General features: G+C 44.5%; 3 protein-coding genes and 1 pseudogene across 10 annotated transcripts in view; 3 read left to right on the plus strand and 1 right to left on the minus strand.

Annotated features, from left to right (window-relative positions):
- The first annotated feature begins 338 nt into the window (after positions 1–338).
- Positions 339–2948, plus strand: MRPL51 (mitochondrial ribosomal protein L51). The gene is made up of 3 exons (XM_016162844.2): positions 339–566; positions 650–760; positions 1178–2948. The coding sequence occupies exons 1-3, from the start codon at positions 488–490 to the stop codon at positions 1372–1374; spliced, it is 387 nt and encodes a 128-aa protein (XP_016018330.1). The 5' UTR covers positions 339–487; the 3' UTR covers positions 1375–2948.
- A 2865-nt stretch (positions 2949–5813) lies between these two features.
- Positions 5814–8655, plus strand: LOC107519805 (annotated as a pseudogene).
- Positions 8656–9490: 835 nt separating this feature from the next.
- VAMP1 (vesicle associated membrane protein 1) overlaps positions 9491–23449 on the plus strand; it is a 51710-nt gene continuing 37751 nt past the window's right edge. For 2 of the 7 annotated variants that reach the window (XM_016162814.2, XM_036237188.1), the window contains exons 1-4: positions 9587–9746; positions 12397–12523; positions 12724–12882; positions 13589–13640. In XM_016162814.2, the coding sequence (XP_016018300.1) occupies positions 9745–9746; positions 12397–12523; positions 12724–12882; positions 13589–13640 (340 nt within the window). In that variant the 5' untranslated portion in view covers positions 9587–9744. Of the gene's footprint in view, positions 9747–12396; positions 12524–12723; positions 12883–13588; positions 16226–23449 lie in introns of those variants that run through there. The other 5 variants (XM_016162815.2, XM_016162811.2, XM_016162812.2 and 2 more) reach the window with 5 other exon arrangements.
- TAPBPL (TAP binding protein like) lies at positions 16808–23024 on the minus strand. 2 transcript variants are annotated; one of them, XM_016162805.2, is made up of 7 exons: positions 22896–23024; positions 21870–22088; positions 21462–21734; positions 19489–19827; positions 18654–18956; positions 17421–17504; positions 16808–17229 (listed from the first exon to the last, which is right to left on the minus strand). In XM_016162805.2, exons 1-7 carry the CDS (start codon positions 22957–22959, stop codon positions 17150–17152), a joined length of 1362 nt encoding a protein of 453 aa, XP_016018291.2. In that variant the 5' UTR covers positions 22960–23024; the 3' UTR covers positions 16808–17149. The 2 variants fall into 2 exon arrangements, with proteins under 2 accessions (XP_016018291.2, XP_016018292.2); XM_016162806.2 differs by having other exon boundaries at positions 21870–22085; positions 22896–23020.

The raw sequence follows: 23449 nt of genomic DNA on the forward strand, positions 1-23449 counted from the left end.
AAGGCTGCTTCACTCATCCTCAAATTTCTTCCCTTTTATAATAAATAGGGGTAATAAAAACAGCGACAGCGCAAAATTGCTGTGCGACACAGAGAAAGGAAGCTCTGGGTTCGAGTTTGAACCTTCATTTCCCTCACGGTTGTGGAATGGCCAAGGAAGTGAGAGTGGATTTTCTTGAAATTCAGTTTTGGGACTCCCTGAATCACTTAGTTCTTCTGGCAAGCTACGATTTCCGAATCGCAGCCCCGAAGGCCCTAGGTCGGGCCGAGCGGACATGTCAAAAGTTTCTGTACCGGAACCCGGAAGGCGGGGCTTGTGGCTGGGGAAGGTGGAGCCTAGGCGGGCCCGGCGCCCAGAGCTTTCTGGGTAAGGCTCAAGATGGTTGCGTCCATGTAATACCCTATGAAGCCAACGCGGAGGGTTCCTGTCATCTTGAAGGCCACGTCCGGCTAGTGCGTTGTGCCCTTGTAGGGGAGAGACTGTAACAATGGCAGGGAGCCTCGTCGGGGGTGCAGGCAGGCGCCTATGGGGCTGGGTGTCCCCGGCCTGCAGAAGCTTCTCTCTGGGTAAGTGGCCGATGTAGAAAGGCTGCTTCTGAGCTCTACTTAGTGAGCAGCTCAGATTCAGTCCCTTTCTTCCCCACTCCTAGGTGTTCCTGGATTGTTACATGTAAGGCTCACCCTCCCGCCCCCCAAAGTGGTTGATCGTTGGAACGAGAAGAGGGCCATGTTCGGGGTGTATGATAACATCGGGATCCTGGGTAAGACTGAACTCCATGGAACAGAATTTAGGAATGGCAATTATGCTGTAACAACTATCTTTTTTCCCGTGTAGGAATTGTACGGTGCTCAATAGTAAGAGCAAACACTTACGTGGCTATTTACGTTGTGTTGGGCACTGTTCTCAGTGCCCTACATGTATTATTTAATCTTTATGATAAACTTTACAGGTGAGGAAACTGAGGCACAGAGAGGTGAAGTAATTTTTCCAAAGTTAGTAAATGGCAGTGCCAGAATTTGAACCGCAAGCAGTCTGGCTCCAGAATCTGTGCTTTTGATACTTGTAATGTGACTTGTCTGTAGGTGCTGCTCAGAAAAGTGCAACTGTGTGCTGATGGCTTAGCTGGTCAAGGCTGCTGGGTTGTCTTGGAACTTATACATTCTCTCATATTACACAGGGAATTTTGAAAAGCACCCCAAAGAACTAATCAAGGGCCCCAGATGGCTTCGAGGTTGGAAGGGGAATGAATTGCAGCGTTGCATTCGAAAGAAGAGAATGGTCGGAAATCGAATGTTCGCTGATGACCTGCATAACCTTAACAAACGGATCAGCTATCTCTATAAACACTTTAACCGACATGGAAAGTACCGGTAGAAGAGAAAGCTGGGGACTGTGGAAGAGGCACATCTATCTGTCACTGGGGAAAAGGGCAACAGGACTTTTCCTTATGGAGAAAAGGATTTTATGTTCTCCGTAATAAAATGAGGCTTCTTTGGAATTTGTTAGCCGCACACTATTTTCCTCTAGATGCTACTTTTACTCATTCAAGTATACATCTGACTCATCCCTTAGACTTCTAGTCTTTGGACTTCACCACTTGCCCTTTACAGTCTAACCATACCTATGGCCTTTAAAAAAGAAAAATTATTATTGGCACTTTTGACATTTGTGTTTCATGTACTGAAAGTGGTAAATTTTAACTTGCCCATATGCTAAATGTTAAGTGTATTTAAAAAAACCCTTCCACACTGGAATGAAGTGTAACAGAAAAATGAAATTATACTTCTCTACTATTCTCATCAAGAAATTAAGAGCTGAGAACTAGAAAAAAAGAAACATAATATATCCTCTCCAACACCCCCATATGCTTTTCTAGTTAAGGATAGAAATATATAGTCTCATATGTATACTTTAATATGAGGCATTAATTGATATGAGCCATATGAGTGGTTTGCATAGGTGGTTCCTAAACTACTGAGATGATTCTGATGATCAGCTTTAGGAACCACCTATGCAAACCACTCATATGGCTCATATCAATGAAATTGTTAAACTACTGAGATGATTCTGATGATCAGCTTTAACAATTTCAAATGCTTGGTCCTTACCCCCAAAGATCTGTGATCTGAGTCTTGTGCATCTATGTGTGTGTGTGTGTTAATAATTACAAAAAATGCATACATAAAATGCAAATTTAAAAGTTAAAAAGGTAATCAGATGATATCAGTTTTCTCACAGCCTGTTTTTTTGGATTCCTTCACAGAGACAACCACTTAGAAGATACTTTTTATTTCTTCTGGACATATACTGTGCATGTAAAAGTTTATATTAAAAACTATATAGTTCCTTTAAAAAATTGGATTCCATGCACACAATTCTGTACTTTGCCTTTTCACTTAATGTTTAACTCGGACATTTTATATCCTCACATTGTGTACCATAATGATTTAACCAGTTCCATTTTGATAGACATTTAGATTGTTTCTAGGCTTTTTCAGAAGGTCTCTAATTTTAGGTAATTATAATTTTAAAAACCCTCAGGTGGTTTTAATTAACTCGGTTTGGACACCACGGATGTGGACAATAAACGACCTAGATAAGTATTTGGCTTAGTCAGGAGAGGCTTGATAGAAGAGGTTGGATTTCAGTAAGGAGAGAAAAAAGTGGTAGAACATTTTAAGGAGGGAAGAGAAGAGTGCTCAGTGGTACACAGTGAGGGAACACATTTTCTGCTGGAAGATGGTGAGGTAGATCTAGCTATAGTGAAAGTATGATACCATCTGGTTTTCTTTTAATAATTTACTTGGTTGCGAATCATATTAAAGTTGGCAATACTCAATTGAGAAAAGTATTGCTAGTTTCTAGAATCATGTATTGATTAGGGTTAAATTTAGTATGTCTCCAGTGCCTAGAATACTGAGGCTCTCAATAAATATTTGCAGAATGAATAAGGAAAGTATTTGATGTGTTACTTTTACTTTTAAAGAAATCTTTTAAGTGGATCTTAAGTGCTATTCGTGTTACCTGGGAGGGTTTTTAGGTTGATATGGGTAAGTCTGGTTGGTTAAGGACATAGCCTAAGGACAGGTCTGGGTTTAAACTCTAGCTCTACCACTCTATATTCATGGGGCCCCAGGCAAAGTAGTTAACTTCTATAAGTTTTAGGTTTTTTTAAGCCTGTCAAGTAGTAGGAATAATAAAATACTTTAAGATAATGTTGTGTGAGGAATAAAAAACTATACGTGTAAAAAATTTAGTACAGAGTTTGACAAGTGAATGGTAATGACACTCCTCTGGAGTGTGTGTGTACTTGTCAAGAATTAGAAAAACCTGAACCTTCGTTGGGGTAGCTGAGATTCTTTTCCCACACAGTCTTATTATTCCATAGTCTAGCCCAAACTTCTTTACATGGAGGCTTGATCCCAGAGTTGAAAATGGAAGTTGGAAGGCTTGATAGACACAGGCTAAGAAACATATGGTGTCACTTGTGCTGCATTCTATTGGTCAAAGTAAGCCACAGATGCAAGGCTATGAGGAAATGCCTCTGTTTTTGGATTGTAAGCAGCATGCAATTACAGGGATGTGAAGATGTTTTGACAGCCATATTTGTGTCTACCTCAGTAACATTTCACATCTGTTGGAACTGGGTCTTCTAGTAGGTGCAACAAAAGTGAAGCTAGATTAATAAGTACTTGTTAAATGAAAAGTGGGTTATGAAGAAATGAGTTAATGGGTATATGTGAACATGTATTTTGATCCTAGGTCCATGGAAAAGTATATATGAGAGTGTCAGGGAGTGAGTTTTCAAAGGGATGGCTGGAGAGCAGCTAGATGTAAGAATGGAGTGGTTGGTATGAAGTATATATGGCTCTGGGATACTTTACATGATTTGGTGGGACTGGAGAAAACCAAATATTTGCGACCGCTGAAGTGCAAGGTGCTCTGAAGAATATATGTACATATTTTAGTAGAATACATGATTATTAGTGAAAAGGAAATTGATAGTTCATTTCAACAGGCATTTATAGAATGCTTACTACTGTGAAAATACAAAAGGTCTTGTTTCCAAGGACAGAACAATCTTGTTTTAGTTTTAGTGTGAAACGGTAACATTTTCATTTCATAAATACTGAACTATTCATTACATACAAGGTTATTTGGAGGGACATAAGTTACTAAGTCAGAATTGATTCTTAACTCTCAGCAGCTTTCATTCTGCTTAAGGGATATGTATGTAAACACGATTTGAATTTGAATATGGTAATTGCATAAGAAAATTAGAGAGTTCTATGAGAGTTTTTTGGCTGGGGAAGGTAGTCAGAAAAGGTATTTGTTGAAAAGATGATGTTTGAACTAAGTCTTAGAAAATTTCAGCTGATGGAAATGGGAAATCAATGTTAAGTATGAACAGTAACACCTATGGGCAGGAGCTTTGAAGAACAGGAAATAATGTAGATGGGTAAGGGGTATTGGTGGAGTGGCTTTATCACGGGGACATAAGGTGTAAACAAAGGTGGGAACTACTGACACAGGTCCACAGGACTAAGTTAATGATCAATAATACATAGTAGTCTTTCTCTAATAATAGGCAATAAGTTTGGATAGAAAAACAATGCCAAATAACTAGGAGGAGTCAAGCCAAGATGAAGAGCTTAGTTTTTTGTTTTTTGTTTTTTGTTTTTTTTTTTAACCCCATAGACCAGGGCTATTCAATCTTGGCTACAGGTTAGAAAACTTCTCAGAGCCTTAAAACAAAACAAAACAAAAACAAAAACAAGAAAAAGAAAAAAAAAAGACTAAGACCCATCCAAGATCAATAAAATCAATCTGAGCTCGAGTCTAAACATTAATATTTTTAAAAGCTCCCCAAGAGATTCTAAATTAAGATTGAGGACCATTGCTTTGGAAAATGAAAGAAAGCAAAGGAATGCTTTTTAAGGTGCCTTTACTTTGATTTGGCTGAGCCTCTGAACTCTATTTTTGCTTTATGATTTAGCTTGGTTTTATGCATCTGTGTCCATCTTCCCCATTAGCTAGGCCCCATCCCCACTGAGGGCAGGGACTGTCTTGCACATACTTGATTACTGCAGTAGTCTAATATCTGGTCTATTAGATTTCTTTGTATACTGGCCCTTGATAAATATCTGTAAAAGTCATTCATTCCATAGCCACTTACTAAAGGCCACCAGTAGGCCCTAAGGATACCAACAAAACACAAGGAACAACCCAACTCCTGTACTTAAAGAATTCTATCTAGTGCAGGAGGTAGACAAAGAAGCATAATTATAAAATCCATTATATCATGGCATTTACAGTTTGTTAATATCTATGTGTATAGGTAAGAGAGGAGGGACACTTATCCTGGGGGAGCAGATGTGGAGTCAGGAAAGGCTTTTTTGGAAGAGGCCTATTTCTGAGTTTTCTTAAAGGAGGCCAGCTTGCTTTACAGGCAGATGAAATAGAAACAAAGGTCCAGAGGCAAGAAACAGCATGACGTGTATGGGAAAGCTATGAATTGTATTTACTGGTGGAGCTAATGTGCAGGGCAAAAGATAGGGCAGGAGATGGAGGCAAGAGTCGGATCATGAAGAAGACTAAGGAACAGCTAAGACTTAGCCTTTAGTGAAATGGTGCAGCTACTCTGGAAAACTGGCAGTTTCCCCAAAAGGTAAATATAGAGTTACCATATGACTGAGCAATTCTTCTCCTAGGTATATACCCAAGAGAATGGAAAACATATTTACACAAAAAGTTTTACATTTATGTTCATAGCAGCATTATTCATAAACACCAAAAAGAAGAAATGGCCCAAATGTCTATTACTGATGAATGGATAAACAAAATGTGGTATAGCCATATAACAGAATGTTATTCAGCCTTAAAAAAGAATGAGATACTGATACATTCTACAATATGGATTAGCCTTGAAAACACTATGGTAAATAAAAGAAGCCAGTCATAAATGGCTCCATATTCGATGATTTTATTTATATGAAATGTCCAGAATAGGCAAATCCATAGATAGGGAATGCGATAAGGGGTGAGAAATGGGAGACAACTACTAACAGGTACAGGGTTTCTTTTTGGGGTGATGAAAATTTTCTGGAATTAATGGTGATGGTTGTACAACCTTGTGAATATACTAAAAACTATTGCATTGTATACTAAGTGAGCAAATTATATGCTATATCTCAATTTTAAAAAATGGGGTGAGAGCTGAAGATTTCTAAATTAGTTTCATTTTTTAAAAATCAAAGTAATATATGCATATAGTTAATCAAAAATTGAAAGTTATATGACAAAAACAGTAGTCCCCTGCTTCACTAGTTTATCCTCTAAACTAGCTTCCCAGAATGAAAGGCTTTCATTTCTACAGTTGACCCTGAACAACTTGGGGTGTTAAGGGCACTGACCCCTATGCAGTCGAAAATCCAATATAACTTTTGACTTCCCCAAAACCTAACTACTAATAGCCTACTATTGACCAGAGGCTTATCAATAACATTAACAGTAAACACATTTTGTATGTTATATGTATTATGTACTGTATCCTTACAATAAATTAAGCTAGAGAAAAGAAAATGTTCTTAAGAAAATCATAAGGAAAATATATTTACACTACTGTATTTATTTATTGAAAAAGATCCACGTATATGTGGATCATGCAGTTCAAACCTGTGTTGCTCAAGGGTTAACTATATTCTGATATTTAGCATCATAATTTGAAATAATATATACTGCTGCTCTTCATGATTTTTCAGCTTTACACTTCTGATTAGCTTCTTGTTATGAAAGATAAAGGTTTAGCTCTCCATGATTACTTAGTTAATATACAAAAGGGCTATAAAAAATTCATCTCCTATTTATGACTTAAAAAAAATCTGCTAAACTAGGAACAAAAGGAAATTTCCTTAATTTGGTAAAAGTTATATACTCCCAGAGATCAACAACAAATATTTATGGACATGTATTCCCTCTAAGATCAGCAATAAGACAAGGATGAAGGTCCTAGTTAACCTTATTAAAAAATTAATGGTTGCTAAGGATTAGGGATTGAAATGCATGTGGCTATAAAGGGATAGCATAAGGGAGCCTTGGAGTTATGTAATTGTCCTGTACCCTGATTGTGGTGGTGGTAACGGGAGTCTACATACATATTGCATAAAACTACACACACACATGAATGCGTGTTAAACTGACAAAATCTGAATAAGTTCTGTGGATTGTACCAATGTCAATTTCTTGGTTTTAATATTATACTGCAGTTATATGTTACCATTGGGGAAAACTGGGTGAAGAGCTATAGGAAACCTCCCTGTACTTCCCCCCCCCCCACCTTATGTGAATCTATAATTATTTCTTTAAAAAATTAAAAATATCTCTATAAAGAATTCAGCAATTTTGTTCCCCCGCCCCAGGGGAGAGTTGGAGGAGATACTAAGGTATTCATACTGCCAGAAACAATTTCTTCCATTCTCCCATTTGTTTTCGATTTCTACAAATTGTCATTTTGATGTGGTTTCAGGAGGGGGGTGGGATAAACACATATTATGATCAATATATTTCTAAGAGCAATTGTTTAATGGTTTTAAGCAGGGTTGTGACTTTTGAATAGATCACCCTGCTAGTTTCTTAAAAGATGGATATGAGAGAGAGCAAGACTAGAAGGCAGAAAGGTATATTTCATTGATTCTAAGAGACACATTTTTTTTTTCCATTTTAACATCTAAATTAGGATGTTTCATTATAACTGTTAGTCAGACAGCAGTCATACTATATTTGTCATACCTGCTTATAAGAATCAAAACTTGCCAAATGGGTGTCCGAGGCTTAGAAGAAAATTCCAGAGACAGAAGAGGAACATTCTTTTAAGTATCACTAAAGCCCTGATGGCATGCACAGAGGGACACGTTGTGTGGGAAATCATGAACATCTAAGACCGAGTCAAAAAATGAATCATAAGAGCTTTCCGATTTGTCATCTGCGGTGGAACTGCTGGCTAAGATGCAGATTTTCGTGAAAACCCTTACTGGGAAGACCATCACTCTCTAGGCTGAACCCTCGGATACAATAGAAAATGTAGAGGCCAAGTTCCAGGATAAGGAAGGAATTCCTCTTGATCAGCAAAGACTGATTTTTGCTGGCAAGTAACTGGAAAATAAGATGTACTTTGTAGTCGGCTACAATATTCAAAAGGAGTCCACTCTTCATCTTGTATTGAGACCTTGTGGTAGTGATAAGAAAAGGAAAATGTCTTACATCACTCTAAAGAAGAATAGCATAAGGGAAGAAGGTTAAGCTGGCTGTCCTGAAATACTATAAAATGGATGAGGACGGCAAAATCATTCACCTATGTTGGAAATGCTCTTTAGATGAATGTGGTGCTGGAGTTTTTATGGCCAGCCATTTTGACAAACATTATTGTGGCAAATGTCATCTGACCTATTGCTTCAACAAACCAGAAGACAAGTGATTGTATATGCGTTAATAAAAGATATGAGCTAACAACAACAGCAAAATGAATCATGAGAGTCAGCTTCTGAATGTGAAGTTTTAGAAATACTGTTATGTTATTCTTTTCTATTTTCCTTTTTATGTATGCACGAGTGAAATAAGATAAAAGCCTATATATAAATCTACAATTTCAATAAATATAAAAATTCTAAGTGATAAGAAAGCACGGTATCACAGTTTATTTGCTACCTCTTTTCTTAGCGGGACTAAAATAATGGTGCATTTCACAACGGATGGAGTCCAGGCAAGGGATAATAATCTAAAATAGGACAGCGAGACAACGGGAGAGCATTCTTGAAATACTAAGAAGAAAAATCGACTCAACTTGGCGAATTATTAGAGGGGTATAGATGAATGAGGAGGAAGTCTAGGATGGTTTCCAGGTTTCTGATTTGGGAAACCGAGTCTATGTGGTAACTTACCTGGGAGGGACAGAAGGAGCAGATTTGGCGGGAAGTTCAATTTAGGATACGCTGCGTGAGGAGCTTGTTGGCAATGTGGAAAGAAACGCATGGATGAATCCTTCATATCTGCTTTGGCGGGCCCGAACCCCGCACCGGGAACTTAGCCCCGAGAGCCTGCGGATATGCTCTGATGGATTCTGCCTCCTCGGAGTTGTTGGTCAGAGGCAGGGATGCGGCGGGGAGCGCCAGACTGCTCTGGGTGCCAGGGACTGTGCGTAGATCGCTGAACCGCCGCCTCCCCTAGGACTGTGGAGTTGCGGCCACTAGCTGTGGCCGGAACCCGCCCACCGCTGTCGGCGGTAGCAGCGCGATTGGCTGGAGCTGCCGGCGCCCCAAAAAAGGCCTAACTCAAACTGTTGGAGTCACCTCTCCAGGGGGCTGGAGCGTATTTCCACCCCGCCCTGTCATTTAGTTAGACAGGTAAGCAAACTTACCTGTATTGGTCAGTGAATGAACCTCACAACCACTCCTTGCCGGAGTCCGGATAAGAGGAGAGCTTTGATTGGCCAATTTGCTTCTGGACTGGCGTCTGTCCCGGGCGTGGATTGGACTGCCGTATTGTCAATTTTATCGGGAAGGCGTGGCTGGCACTAATAAAGACTGGGACCCGCGCGACGGTGCAGTAAGTTTCACTGCAGCTGGAGCTCTGAATTGTTTGCTCTCGGCAGAGTTCTGCAGTTCCGTCAGCTTCAGCTGCAGCGTTCCCCTCTCCGGGTGTCTCGCCACAGCCTCGGGAGAGGAGACGGACCCTCTCTCTGTCAGAGAAATGTGAGTTGACTCTGCTGTTGGGGGCCGGACACCTCTTTGCCAACTTTCACCCCGGTGCCGGACTCTGCAGGACGGAAAATGGCGCATTGCAGCAGCTGCAGCTACGCGGGGAACTACTGCCGCGCGCCACCCCCAGACCTGGCCACCCACCTCGGGAGGGGGGCAGCACTCCACTTCTGCACCAGCCACAGCCAGCAAGCACCCCACGGGCCGGGCAGGGGCGCGGTGGTCCCACATTCATTGCACCCTCTCCTCTCTTCTGGTGGGCACCTCATTCTTTGGTTTAGTGGAACCCGAGAGAGGACGAAGGTGAAGCAAGGAGTCACGGGGTAGGGGGCTTGAGGTCCTTTCTTGTGGTCTGATTCAATTTACATAGGGCCTATGGAAAGACAGTCATGGGCGCACCTGCCACTTAGTAACTTGGGTTGTCCTGCAATCTTTGGATTTGTATATGTCCCTCGTTCCGACTGTGACACGTTACCCCTTCCCCTCCACCTTACCAGTGAGCAGAGCTCTAGAAACTTATCTGCTAGTTTTCTGGCGCCAGGTGAGTAGTTCAGAAAGACTTAGGAGGCAGTGCCATGTGATTCCAAGCGGTCATACATCCTAAAGCCACCCTTACAGGAGATGTTTTCCTGTCACTGAGTCTTAGCCAAGTATTTGGAAGAGAAATAGGGCTGAGGACTTCCGTTCCCCAACACATTTAATTTAGTCTCTGACCATCTTCAACATCACTCCCATCTCTAGATCCCGAGGGAGAATTATGGCCAGACAAATGAAGTACTCTGTTTAGTAGAGATTTTATTTCTTATTATTGTTTGGAGTCTGGTCCTGGTCCTAGATATATTTGTGCTGTTTCTTCTGATGACTACAAGGGAAGATTTATTTATGTTCATAAGGGTTAAAACGATCCTGGATCTTTTGCTGCTGAGTGTTTCTAAATCCCAACAAATAGTAAGTGGAATGGTCCTTTCAAATACTTTATAACCATTTCACTTTTTCTCTATTTGATGTCTGCAGTTTTTACTATGTGATATTCTATGCATTTTAGCCAAGTTCTAAGATTCCATTTGTTTTCATTTTTGGAAGCGGGATCCTTCTCAGATGACTGGTTCCTAGTGGCACCCATGTGAGATGAAGGGAAGGAGATGCAGAAAGTATGGTGACTAGCAGGGCCTCACGAAGTCTCTGACCTTAATCTTGTCATTGGTGCCACCATCCTGGACTGCTTCCAAGACCAAACGAGTGGCTTTTATATTCAGTCAGAGAGCTAGATTCCTTAGCTCAGTAGTAGCACAAGAGTCTTGTGGCTTCCATGGCTTTGTTTCTTTTCTTGCCACTTTTGTACCTTAGAGGGAAATGAGAAAGTAATTCCTTAAATGGGGATGAGTAGGGTGTAACCTGCTAGTATAGCCTCTCTGAGATGTTATTCTCTACTTTTTTAGACTGAAAGAAGCTCATTTAGGGAGGAGAAACTTGTGGTTTTCTATTGTGATTAGTCAAGGCATTTCCTTTGTGGCAACTTTGTGATAGTTTAATCCCTACATCATTTACTTATGGACTGTTCCTATTAGGTATGTTTTGTGAGATTCTGTTCCTGTTTGAGTTCTTATTATCATTTCTATTTTCTATTAAATTTGAGAGAGTTTCCTCCTATTGATGGCTTCTTCCTTGGGAGAGAAAAATCTAATAATGTCTTTAGGTTAGACTTCTGGGAATTCTTGAGAAGGTGAATTTAGCTTCCATGTGTTGAGACATGGAAAGGGGTTTATCTTGAACATCCCACCCTAGATTAATGTCTTCTAAGGCTAAGGGAAAGAGAATTATCAAGATTTCTCTTTCAGACATGAGGAACTAGGGTAGTCTCCTGAGACTGGATGCCAAATCTAGAAAAAGAAGAGACAGAATGTATATGATGTACGTACACAGAGGCCCATTTCCCTTAATTTTACCTCTTGTGTATTCTCTTGGAACAGTTTTATAATTAACACAATTGCTTTAGGCCCCAGTTCTATGTAAGAGAAATCCCCATCTTCTCTGCCAAAACAAAGCAAACAAACAGTCCTGACTCATTCCACCTACAGAGGCTATGGCTTGAGTGATTCTCCGAGTTGTCCTTACAGACTAATCATCGCATGGAACATAAACAGTTAGTGGATCCTCTTAAGCAGAATCAGCTTTTTAGATTTAGGCTTTGCAAAAAAGAACTGTTTGGTCTGTAGGCTTGCCTGAGGGTTGTCATTTGTACGAATTCCTTCTAACCTGGATTGGAGTTTTCCAGTTTGACTTCATTTGAAAGGTTTTTGAAAGTCAGGGAAATGCCATTTAGACCAAGGTTGACATATTTATCCCTGTAACCAAAGGGCCAGAGGATATGTTTGAGTTTTGGTCAAAGGGTAGCCCAAACAAGATCTCTTGATGCTACTCTGCAAGTCCCTGAGCCCCATCTAAATGTTGTTACAGGATATTTCATCTTTTGCTTCTTGTCTCTGTGCCGCAGCTCCCTAGTTTGTATTGCCAAGGACTTAGAACCCCTTCTAATTGCATATAGTAACTTAACTGCTATGAGTTTGATGGTGCTGGGTGAGAATGCACACGATTCCTTTCTTGTCTTGAGTACTTTGTGTACTCTGTCCACTTCTCTCCACAGGTCTGCTCCAGCCCAGCCGCCTACCGAAGGGGAAGAAGGGACTGCCCCAGGTGGGGGTCCCCCTGGCCCTCCTCCTAATACAAGCAGTAACAGACGACTTCAGCAAACGCAGGCGCAAGTAGAAGAGGTAGGCGGAGAGTTTTTTTTTTTTGAGTTTCCAAATTATAGATGTTTAGAAACTTTTCTTTTTTATAGAGAGGTAGTTAGAGGCTCCGGGAGGCAAGGCATCACTTAGAGTTATGCAGGGCAGACCTATGATCTCCTAGTCGTTGCTCTTTTCCATCTTTAGTGGAGAGCTTAGCAGCTTTGTTTCTGCGCCCCCCTTAGGTGGTGGATATCATGCGTGTGAATGTGGACAAGGTCCTGAAGAGGGACGAGATACTGTCGGAGCTGGATGACCGAGCCGATGCCTTACAGGTGGGAGCGTCACAATTTGAGAGCAGTGCTGCCAAGCTAAAGAGGAAGTATTGGTGGAAAAACTGCAAGGTGAATTTTCTTGTCCTCTCCCCCTTTTTTTCCTGGGCCACAACTCATAGAAGACAAGAAAACTCTCAGGTTCTACATTTCTTCTCTTAAGACCTCTGCCCTGCAGAATTCTTTCTTGGGAAGAAATCTTGAAAGCCTCCTTGAGCTGCATTACCCGAATTGGCCACCAGGGTAGGCTAGAGTACTCAGAACACACTGACTGTGGGCCAGTGATAACCTAAGGCTTTGGAAATGGTTGGTCCAGCTGCTTTTCCCAAAAAAGACTCCTAGAAAAATCCTCACCTGCTCCTTCCTTAGACACACTGAACAGCAACACGATGGCTAGGGTAGATATAGATTTAAATGCCAGCAGCATTTAAGAATGAGCTGAACACTTCACAATGAAAAATTAACCAATTAAGATCCAAAGTCTGTACCTCCATTAGAGTTCCTTTCAAAGCCTTCAGGCAACAGGAACTAAGGAAAAAGGAGCAAGCTGCAGATGCTCTGATATTTCTCAGTCACTTCAGCTGTGGTGCAGGGGTTATTGTCTTTCGGGGAGCATGAAGGTTTGGCCCTTCCCAAGAGGCCTGCAGATCACCTGGGTAATGTGTGATTTCTTGCACTGTCCCAAAGATGGAGAAAGTTCTCTTCCCACATCTCTAGTCTGGGCTCCTTTCCTTCTTCCCCAAGCCCAAGGCCCCATTTTTTGTTAATGTTTCCACAGATGATGATCATGCTGGGAGCTATCTGTGCCATCATCGTGGTAGTTATAGTAAGTAAGTATTGCCGAGGTTGCTGGTGGGGTGAAGAGGCGGGAAGGTCCTGGAATCTCCTCCCAGTCCTGCCTGCCTGCCTTCCTGGGGAGTGGGGCTGCTCTGACAGAGGTATGGAGATCGCTGTGGTGGGATCATCACCTGTTTCGGGAGGGAAGAAGGGTAAAGACAAGGGACTTCCTTGATGGAAAAGGCTTCCCTCTGTAAGATATTGTGGGAAGATGGTCCCTCCTTTTCTGAGGAAGTGGGGCTACGCTGTTTGTCACTAACTTGGGCAGAGGGGGGAGACTTGGGGATGGGACATCTACAACTGAAAGACCTGCATGTCTAGTAACTTGATGTAATTTGTCCTCTTGTTTTCTCCTGTCTCTCTCTCTCTTCCATCTGGGACTTCCTGATTCCTGTGTCCAGTCTACTTTTTTACTTGAGAATGTGCCGCTGCTTCCCTGTTTTCCATTGCCATTCAAAGCCATGTTCCTCTCCATCTTGTTTGTTCTCTCAACAAATTTCCCCATCTACCTTCCTCCATCCCAGCCCAGGCTTCTCCATTGCTCATTCCTCCTTTTCTGTTGCTTCCATTTGCACTCTGTCCCTTAATACTAGAAATGCTGCTCCTGGCGCAGTCTTGAAATAACTACCTGACAAGCAACAGCTGGCACCTCCTCCCTACTCCCTTCTTAGGTACCCCTAAATTCCTCCAAAGCCAAAAAGAGTTGGAGGCCAAGGGAAGAGGACAGGTGTAGCTGGGGGCGACATGTCCTAGAAAGTGCCAAGATTGGGGGACGAGAAGAGTATCAGTGCCCATGGTATCTCATGGGAAAACAATGGCTCACTTGTTGCTGCCTTGGTTACCTGGGGCCTATGCCAGGCCTGAAGAAGATTGTGGGTGGGCCCAAGGTCCAACTTGATCCTGGTGCAATACCCTTTTAGAAAGTAAAACCTGTTTCTTTGCAGTTATTTCTAATTTGTTAGTCTGAGATTTTTTATGACTTCAGGGGTCTTATAGTCTTTTATTTAGTTCTTCAGAGACCCACCTAGAGAACACATATTAATTGAAAAAAAATACCAGAACTCTCATTCCCATCCTAGAAGCAGTCCCACAAGCTCATAACTGGAAGGGGCTATTACTTGTCCACATTTTCTGCAGCATCCTATACTGTTCAAGAGAGCACCAAGTAATTTCATATACCAAAGTCTGGGACTCTCAGTTAGTTTTCATTGTTGGCATAGATAGAGAATGCCTGTTAGTTATAGAGGAACAAGGAATCAAGGGCTTAATTTGAAAATAAGCTCAGAGGAAGCTATTTCTTGCTCTCTCATTAAAGGGGGTTCTCCCCTTCCTGTTGATCAAGGAGTGTGAGCGTCCTTGGTCTTTCAGGGGCTCCCTTCCTCTACACTATCCCCACGTACTTGCCAAAGACAAGGATGAGGCAAGGGGATCTTCCTGAGTCCTGGCTGATTCTGAGTATTTGGAGAAGTCCGGTATATGCACCAGTTCAGTCCTGGGGTGGGCGGTGGGACAGTCTGTAGACAGGTGTGCTTATGTATTGCTGTGCTATCATGGGGACCTCTCATCTAGAGCCACCTCTCTTGTTCTTCCTGCGGTATACTCCCCTTCTAGATCACGTGTACCCATCTGAATTCTACTTTGCCTCCTTTCCTTTACTTCTCTTTGTGCATGCTGACAGTGGAATTTGAGGATGGGGGCTACTCAGCCTGTCTTGGGGGTCACTGCTGGGCTTCAGGATAGGGTATTGACTGGGATGGATCCAGGTATGAGGGGAGGTGGGCAGGCTGGGAACAGAAGGGGGAACACCCACGGCCGTTTATTCCTTCCGTCCTCTGATCCGCAAGCAGTACGAGGCTTGAGGCCAGAATGGGCTGGGTCTGGATGCTCACTTTTCATGCAGCAGCATTTCATTGCACAAGACCATCCTTCCTCTCCCTTCACCCCTGTTTCCCACATTCCCTGCGTCCTGCCTCAGGGTGGGACTGAAGAGCTGGAAGAAGACAGTCAGTGTCCTCTCCCAACGATCCCCCCGAAGGTCTCCACTCTCCTCTGGGCTCCTCCTTGCCTAATGCAGGGGGTCACCGCTGGAGAAGAACCACCACTGTCCTCGATGTGTCCCAAGCCTGGAACAGATTCACCCTCTCAGCCCACCCAGCCAGGTCACAGGAATTACTTCCTGGGTTTCTGTTCCTTTGAGGTTCACCAGATATAGTTTTTTTTTTGTTTTGTTTTTGTTTTTTTTTTGACATTAGCCCTTCTCCTTTCTTTTCCACCCCACCCTGTACCTTCTTCTGTGTCTTCCCTCCTATCACCCAAGTGCATGAACAAATATGCAACTAAACCCTGGGACTTTACAGTCAGACGAAGCCGAGCTTCCCACAGCCCCTTCTTCAGTTTGCCATGAGATGATGTGGGGTTTCCATTGTGTGTCTGTCTTCACCTCTTTGTCTTTTTTCCTAACCCCAATTTCATACTTGTATAGATTGATAACAGTTCTACTTCACCAAAGGCATGTAGCATATTTACCAATTTCATGTATTCTGAACAAAGGCAAAAAATACAAATTCCTACAACTACACTGACTTGGTTGTTGTTTGGGTTGGAGTAACTGAAGAAAGAGGGGGAGGAGAAGAGTGTTTGTTTCTTGTAGTCTGATCTCGGTGTAGGCTGGAAGGGCTGGCTTATGTGTGCTGGATGGTCTTCTCGAGATTAAAGGTCTGTGTGTTGGCAGAGGAAGTGGTCTCTGCTCTCAGTATTCATACCTGAAGCAGCTCAGCTCTTCAGGTGCTGGTGAGAGGAAGTGATGACAGGAAGTTGAGTGGGCATCTCACACTGAAAAACAACTGCAGGTTTTCGCAGACGTTTCCTATCTACCTCCTTCCCTTATGCTGAGTTCCACTATATTGACTTGGCAGGTTTTAGAAATGGAGAAAAGGAGAAATCTCCCCCTTGCAGCTGAACGAGCGAAGAGTTTGTAGGCATCCTGAAATACCTAGCAATTGTCTGAAGAAGAACCTTAATTGCAGCTCCAGGTTATACAGAGCAACTGAGGTGGAGTCCTAGGGCTGCCTCTGAGGGCCTTGAACACTTGGCAGCTGGGCTTAGGGACACAGCTCAGTTCAGTGTGGGGAAAGACAGGGAAGTGGAAAAGCTTTGCCTCTGAGGACACAAGGGGCTTTTTATTTGAACAGTTCAATATCTGTGCGTGGTAGCCCAACTCCTGCCCCTTTACCCACTGTCCCTTACCTGCTCTTTTATTAGTTTCTTCCCATTTTCTTTTCCTACCACCACACCTCAGATCCGTTGGCCTCTACCCAGACATTGCCTTCCTGCTGCCCTCTCATCTTTTCATGTTTTCTCTGTTTAGTCCAGGGACACAATGAAGGCAGATGTCTGTGCACATTCAGAGCCACAGCTCCCATGATCTGTGTTTGCTTTACGCTTTTCTCGGGGCCTTTTTGAGCTCCGGGCCCAGGCTGAGAGTCCTTCTGGGAGAACGTGATTAGTCTTCCTTTTTACTCTCAGGCAGGAGAGTGGGTACCCAGAGGGACTCAGAGTCTTGACAGACCTTGGCTGTGGTAGCTAAGAGAAAACAAAAGAGAACAAGGTTGGTTTCAGCTGTGGTAACCCCAAGAGCTTGGGGCCGTGGTAGGGGGCTGGCTGGAACTTGATGCTGGGGCTTCATTTCTGGTCTGGGTGGGGAAGGGGTTGGAGGAGGCTAATCTATGAGTGAGGTGGGTCGAGGGCAGAGCGGAGGGTGCCCAGGCTCTTACCTTGCCATCTCTGAAGCCCCAAGTACAACAGTGCAAGAAGGAAGAAGCTGGCAAAAATGACTTCAAAGGCCATAGTTCTCTGCTCTGTAGGTAAGAGATATAGGCCGGAATCAGTGGGCAGGAATCAGCTCTGAGCCCGTGCCAACAGGAGGGACAAGGGGTGCGTGTGTGAGTCCCAGCAAGGAGCGCCTGTCAGATGTCCTGCTCTCATCCAGGAGCTAGGCAAACAGTAGTAACTACTTGTTGAAGGTTGTTGGATGCTCGTGTGTTACTCTACACAGAATTCTCTACTTCTTTCCACGTCAGGACTTTTTTTTTTTTTTTTTTAATCTCTTTTCAAAAGAGATTAGGTTAGGTTAGTTGTTGATGGTTAAACTGGAATGTTGTAAATATCTGGGGAGCGATATGAGCTGAGACAGAACCCTAGTTTTTGGGACGCTTGCCGCCTAGTGAGCCACCAAATAATGCACCAGTGTTCCTTGATGTTTGCATTCTAGGTGCTAATTCTTTCCTGTTTAAAACTTTTCAGTGACTTTGTGTGGCTTCAGGATGACAGTCCAGCTTGAAGCCCATTGGGATCTGCCCGCTAATAGCAGTGGAGGGTTTAAAGCTGTTGAGGCATCAGGCTGCCTATTTTTTACATTTTCTCTTTTATTATTTACTAGGTAGGTGACTGTGAGTAAATTACTTAACATCTGTGTTATTTCACTCATCAATACAATGGGAGTGATGATAATCCAAGTGATAGTACAACTAAGTGCTTAGTGCTTGATTCATGTAAATACTCAATAAGTATAATTACCTCTCAAGCTTTAGGCCACTTCCCCCTTTTCTCACATACCCTTGGCTCTAGCTGGGCACTTCCCCAAATCCTCCTCAGGCTGTTTTATATTTGGCCTTCGCACATGCCATTCTTTCTGCCGAGGTGTTCCCTTCCTCCTGAGCTAGCTAACTTGGTTTGCATGCCCTCCCCCTGACCCAGGTCATCTTTCTTGACTGCCTAGTCATCCCTCCAACTGGACTAAGCTCCTCAAGGGCAGCACCAGGAATTATTCAACCTTTAACTCCACCTCTCAGCACATTGCCTGGTGCCTGGCGCCTGTACAAAGTCTCAGGAAGAAGACGGGACTATGAACAAAGCGTGGTGGGAAGCAGAACAACCCCACAGATGATCTGGTGGTAGGACAGCCATGAGCCCAGAATAGAGGTGGGGAGAGGAGGGCACCCCCGTACCTCGTGGGGCAGCCCAGGTGCTGGCACTAATGGGCTCGTCCAGGGAGACGTGGGTGACCTGGCAGGTGTAAGTGGCACCTGCAGAACCAGGTTCTGCTTTCAGAGAGGAGGAGATGCTGTAGGTGCCTGCTGGGCTTTGCCGGAGGCTGGAGAAGGAAGCATCAGAGACTTTGACTGGGGCTCCACCCAGCTCCTCTCGGATCCACGTCACAGTTATATCCAGAGGATAATAGCCGGCAATGTTGCAGATGAGGGTGAGTGGCAGAGCTTTACTTGCCAAGCTCAGTTGTACTTTGGGGGAAGCTGGAAGAAAGAATAGATTCCAGAGGTATCAACAGGACAGTAGAGGAGCCTAAAGCCTTTTCTTCCTGCTGAAAGTGAAATAGGTTGAGGAAATTTCATAGGTGGGGGAAGGGGTCTACCCTGGATGCAGGCCATGAGGGGTACATCTTCTATAGGTAATTGAATAACAGTAGTAAAACCAACTACAGGTTGGCTTGCTTCTGATCACTATAAGCCAGTGATTTTGAAGGGTGTCAGTGATGAAATCCTTCTCCCACTGCCCCTCCTTGCTTTGCTGCTACAAAAGGACTGGGGTGATTGGAGATAGCCAACTAGGGCAGAGCATCAGGATCCTGGGCTGGGAAGTTTCTCTGTGGAGTCTGACAGGATGCAATCTAATGCTGTCTGTGCTACTAAGATGGAGATGCATTAGGTTGTGGGAATGCAGTCTGTCTCTCAGGAAACGCCCTTGTGTTTGGATTTCATTCTGTAAAACACTTCCAATAGGCATATCCCTTCCCCTCTACCCCAGATAACCAAGTCCTGACCTCACCTTGGATGTGGAGATGGATGATTTGTTGAGCTTGGTACAGAGAGCTGGAGATCTGGCAAATGTAGGCCCCCTCATCCTTCACAGTTAGTCTGGGGAGGGTGAGGGAGGCATTTCCAGCTGTGAGTTGCTGCTCAGGCTCCAGGGTAGCGCCCTCCCGCATGACCTGCTCCTGCCCTGTAGTCCAGCTGTACACCAGCTGGCCACTGCCCTTATGCTGTAGCCGCCACTCCACGCTGGTGAGGTCCGAGCCAGGTGCCATGGAGAAGCCACAATGCAGGGTGGCCGAGGACCCCAGCAGGAAATTCAGGGATGGGGTCTGTGTTGTCACCTGGAACTCCACTGCGGTGAGAGAAAGAGGGGTGATGGTGGACTGCTTCCTCTTGAGGTCACCTGATCTCTGAGCTATGGGCATGTTGTGGACATACACCTGCCCCTGCCTCCTCTCTTGGACAGTGAGGCCAATTGAGCTCATTTCCCATCGGACAGAACCACAAAGAAATGGGGCTGTGGAAAGGCAGTGTGGCACGTGTGGTAATCTTAACTCTTTTGGAGTTGCCCCTGGACAACTTGATGAAAGCTATGGATCCCTCACCAGGGCAATACACATGCAAAATTATGAATTACTGCTGACTCTGGTAAGAACCACTGGAGTAGCAGAACAATCTTTGGAACCCTGGTTCTTCCATGTAATAGCTCTGTGACTTTAGACAAGTCAGTTAGTGTTGCCAAGCTCATCTGCTGAAGGCAAGGTGGCTATGAAGACTATAGAGGAGTAAGTTTAAAAATCACACAGTGGTTGTATTTGTGCCAAACTTGCTGAACCTAAATCTGATGAGGAAAACAATCAGACACATCCACATGATGGGATACACTACAAGACAATGGGCCTGGGCTTCTCTAAAATGTCAGTGCTATGAAAGACTATTCTGTAGTAAAGGATGTAAAAGGCACAAGACAACTAAATGAAATACATGATCCTCGTTTGAATCCTGGACTTAAAAAACCCAGAAAGCTATAAAGAACATCATTGGGGCAATTGGAGAAGTTTGAATTTGGACCTTATACTTCACAGTATCATTGAGTCAAGGGCTGAAGCCACACCTTCCTGTCCAGACAATTCCCCACCGTAGTTTGCTGAGGAGATGGTTTTGTGATTATGAAGGAGTTAATGTTTACAAACTAACACGTTACGCACGGCAGCGTTTGGGGTGAAGTGTTGAGATTACTGTAACTTTAGGGGATTATCTATGGAGAGAGTGTCAAAAAATGTTAACAATTGGTGGAGCTAGATGAATGATGTACAGATGTTTGTTATTATTATGTCACCTTTTGTAGGTTTTAAATGTCCTCAAATAAAAAGGGAGTATCTAGCTATGCCAGGACTATGATTGACCCTGGACAGACATGAGGACCCCTCTTTTCCAATGTAGCAGGATAAATTTAGGTGGGACCACAGAAAGGTCGACTGTTTGGGGGCTTTCTAAGGATAGGATCATAGCCCCTTAATCTTTGGACTTGGGTGTCTCTTTTTGGAGGCAAAATATTGGATTCAGTGAACTCTGGAGAATTCTACCATCGTGTTCTCAATTTCCTGTGCCTTCTGAGGGGTATTGGGTTGGAGCGGGCAAGGCTGGGTTTTACTAAGAAGAGATAATGAGCAACTTCTGCATTCCTGTGTTTTGCTCTAATCATCCTGAAGCACCAGACCAGGCTGGCTTTTCACTAAAAACTGCTTGGCTCAGTAAGACAACTATGAACAGCATACATGAACAGAGCATCACACGTCTTAGCTCCTCAGGCAACACAGCAAGGAGAAAATTATCCCCATTTTGGGTCTTTCAGAAGAAAGGACCTTGGCCTAGAGGACACTCTAAGATGACTGATGTGGACTTGTTCCCTTCCTCCTTCTATCCTGTCATCTCTGACCACTTAAAAAAATAAAACTTTCTCTCTGCTCCTTTTCATTTTCTTACCTGCAGTCTGCACAGTCCCCTGCGGGCCCAGGGGTAGGCTCAGTGTGGGGTTCAAGACAGCCCCATTGTCGGCATCCCTGAGAGTCTTCATCACTATGGAGACGCTAGGTCCCCCTTCAGACACCTGCATGTTGGTAATAAACCACACTGCCGTCTCAGTAGTGGCCTCTTCTCTGGCCTGGAGAAAATAGCGGGAGATCTCACAGGTCACCTCCTTCCCGCTGCAGTCAGCATGGAGCAAGGCTTCAGCCTGGGGAATCTGTACCAGGTTCACTGAGGGAGAAGGGCAGCACAGAAATTGAGCAGGACTGAGAACATGGGAAGCAGATGTAGGTGGGTGTACTGGGAACTGGCTTGTCCCAGTGGAGGGGGCCCGGAAGGACTGGCACATGGGGCAGAGGCTCTTACCTGAGGCCTCAAAGGTAACAGGTGGGCCATCTTTGGCCTTTGTGCCTCCTTGGAAATCAGTGAAGCCTTCCAGGGAGCCATCGTCCAGCATTGGCACCTGCCTCAGCACCAGCAAGGCTTTTGCCATGTTCTCATTGCTAGGAAAACCTGAACGGTGCCTGCCGTCTTCCACCAAGAAACAGTCCAGGACCACATCCACTGGCCGCCACTGGCTTTCTGCTGCAGGGAGAAGGCTGGGCTGAAGCCACACCTCCCTGCCCAGAAAGTTATTTCTGTACTCTGCTCCGCCCTGCCCTGCCCTATCCTGCCCCAACTGTGGAATCTTCAGGGGGTAAAAGCTGTCTTCCAGGGTCCTGTCTCTGTGTTCCTCTCTTCTCTAATCATCCCCACAAACAGCTTTCTGAGAAGCACCTGCCATTCCAGGTGCATACTTGGTGTGAATTATTTATTGCTTCTTAAGGTCCTGGATTTTCCTTGCTCAGAGGGGTTTATGGTTTTTTATTTCTAATCATCGAATGAAAAACTCTTCCGTCAAAGGAATTCTCAGCAAAAGCAGATACATGAGCAAAATTGCCATTGGGAGAGGAGACGGGATGTCTGTGCCGCTGGGGGTGTTGGCAGCCATCTTCTCAGTTTCAGAGCCAGCCCACAGGTTTGCTCTGCTTTCTGCCATTAGAAGTGGCCTTCCCCTCCCCCAGCTCCGGGACACACCCCCAGCGATTTCTTAGCCCGGCAAACCCCTTCCTCTTCTCAAGATGCCCCTTCTCCCGTAGGACAGTGGCCCCTACCTCAGTGGCCTCCACTGTGGAGGCCCCTCTTTTTCTTCGTTTGGCCTTTTCCCCACTGTTCTGAGCCTCTCTCCCCAACGCAACTGGTTTCTTGGTCAGCCATTGAGCCTTTCTCCCGTTGGGCTTATAAGGTGATTGGAAGCCACCCTGGCCCCTTTCCCCTTCTGGAATCTCTGGGAGGGTGGCTACCTGGTGCTTCCTTAGCCCGACCTTTCCCTCCAGCCTCTTCCCCACTCACCTGTGTCTGCCGCTCCGGACAGAGCCAAGCAGAGCAGCAGGCACCACCCCTCCTCCGTCCCCATGGGGGCTGCTCTCAGGCCCTCCTCGCCGGCTGCCCTGCTCCACGGCCTCCCTGTTCGCCAGGTCCTGGCTGGGGAAGAAAGGTCTCACTAAACACGCCTGGCTGGTTGCTCTTCTGTCCTCAGCCTACTTCTCTTTCGCTTTCACTTTGAGGAAGTGTCACTGTGCCTGCCTTTGCCTCTGGGTGAAGCCATTTGTTGCTGGTGCCAGAGTCCTATTCTTTGTTCTCTTTTCTTTCCACCTCCCTCCCCCGCCAAATCTCTTGATTTCAAGGCCCGACTTCACTGCGTGCGCCCTTTTGCTCCCCACCGGTCCCAAGAAAGTAGCGATGTAGGAAAAGGAGGTGAGGAGAGAAAGGAAGAAGCCTGGAGCCCCAAGCAAGAACCCCCGTCGCCTGGGAAGCTTTCCTCATTTTCCGTTGGTACCCCACTCCCTATCTCCTGGCGGATCTTCCCGCTCGCCCTTTGGGAGGGCCTCAGCACGGGAAGCTCC

Source organism: Rousettus aegyptiacus, unplaced genomic scaffold, assembly GCF_014176215.1.
Source record: "Rousettus aegyptiacus isolate mRouAeg1 unplaced genomic scaffold, mRouAeg1.p scaffold_m13_p_2, whole genome shotgun sequence".
NCBI classification, from domain to species: Eukaryota; Metazoa; Chordata; class Mammalia; order Chiroptera; family Pteropodidae; genus Rousettus; species Rousettus aegyptiacus.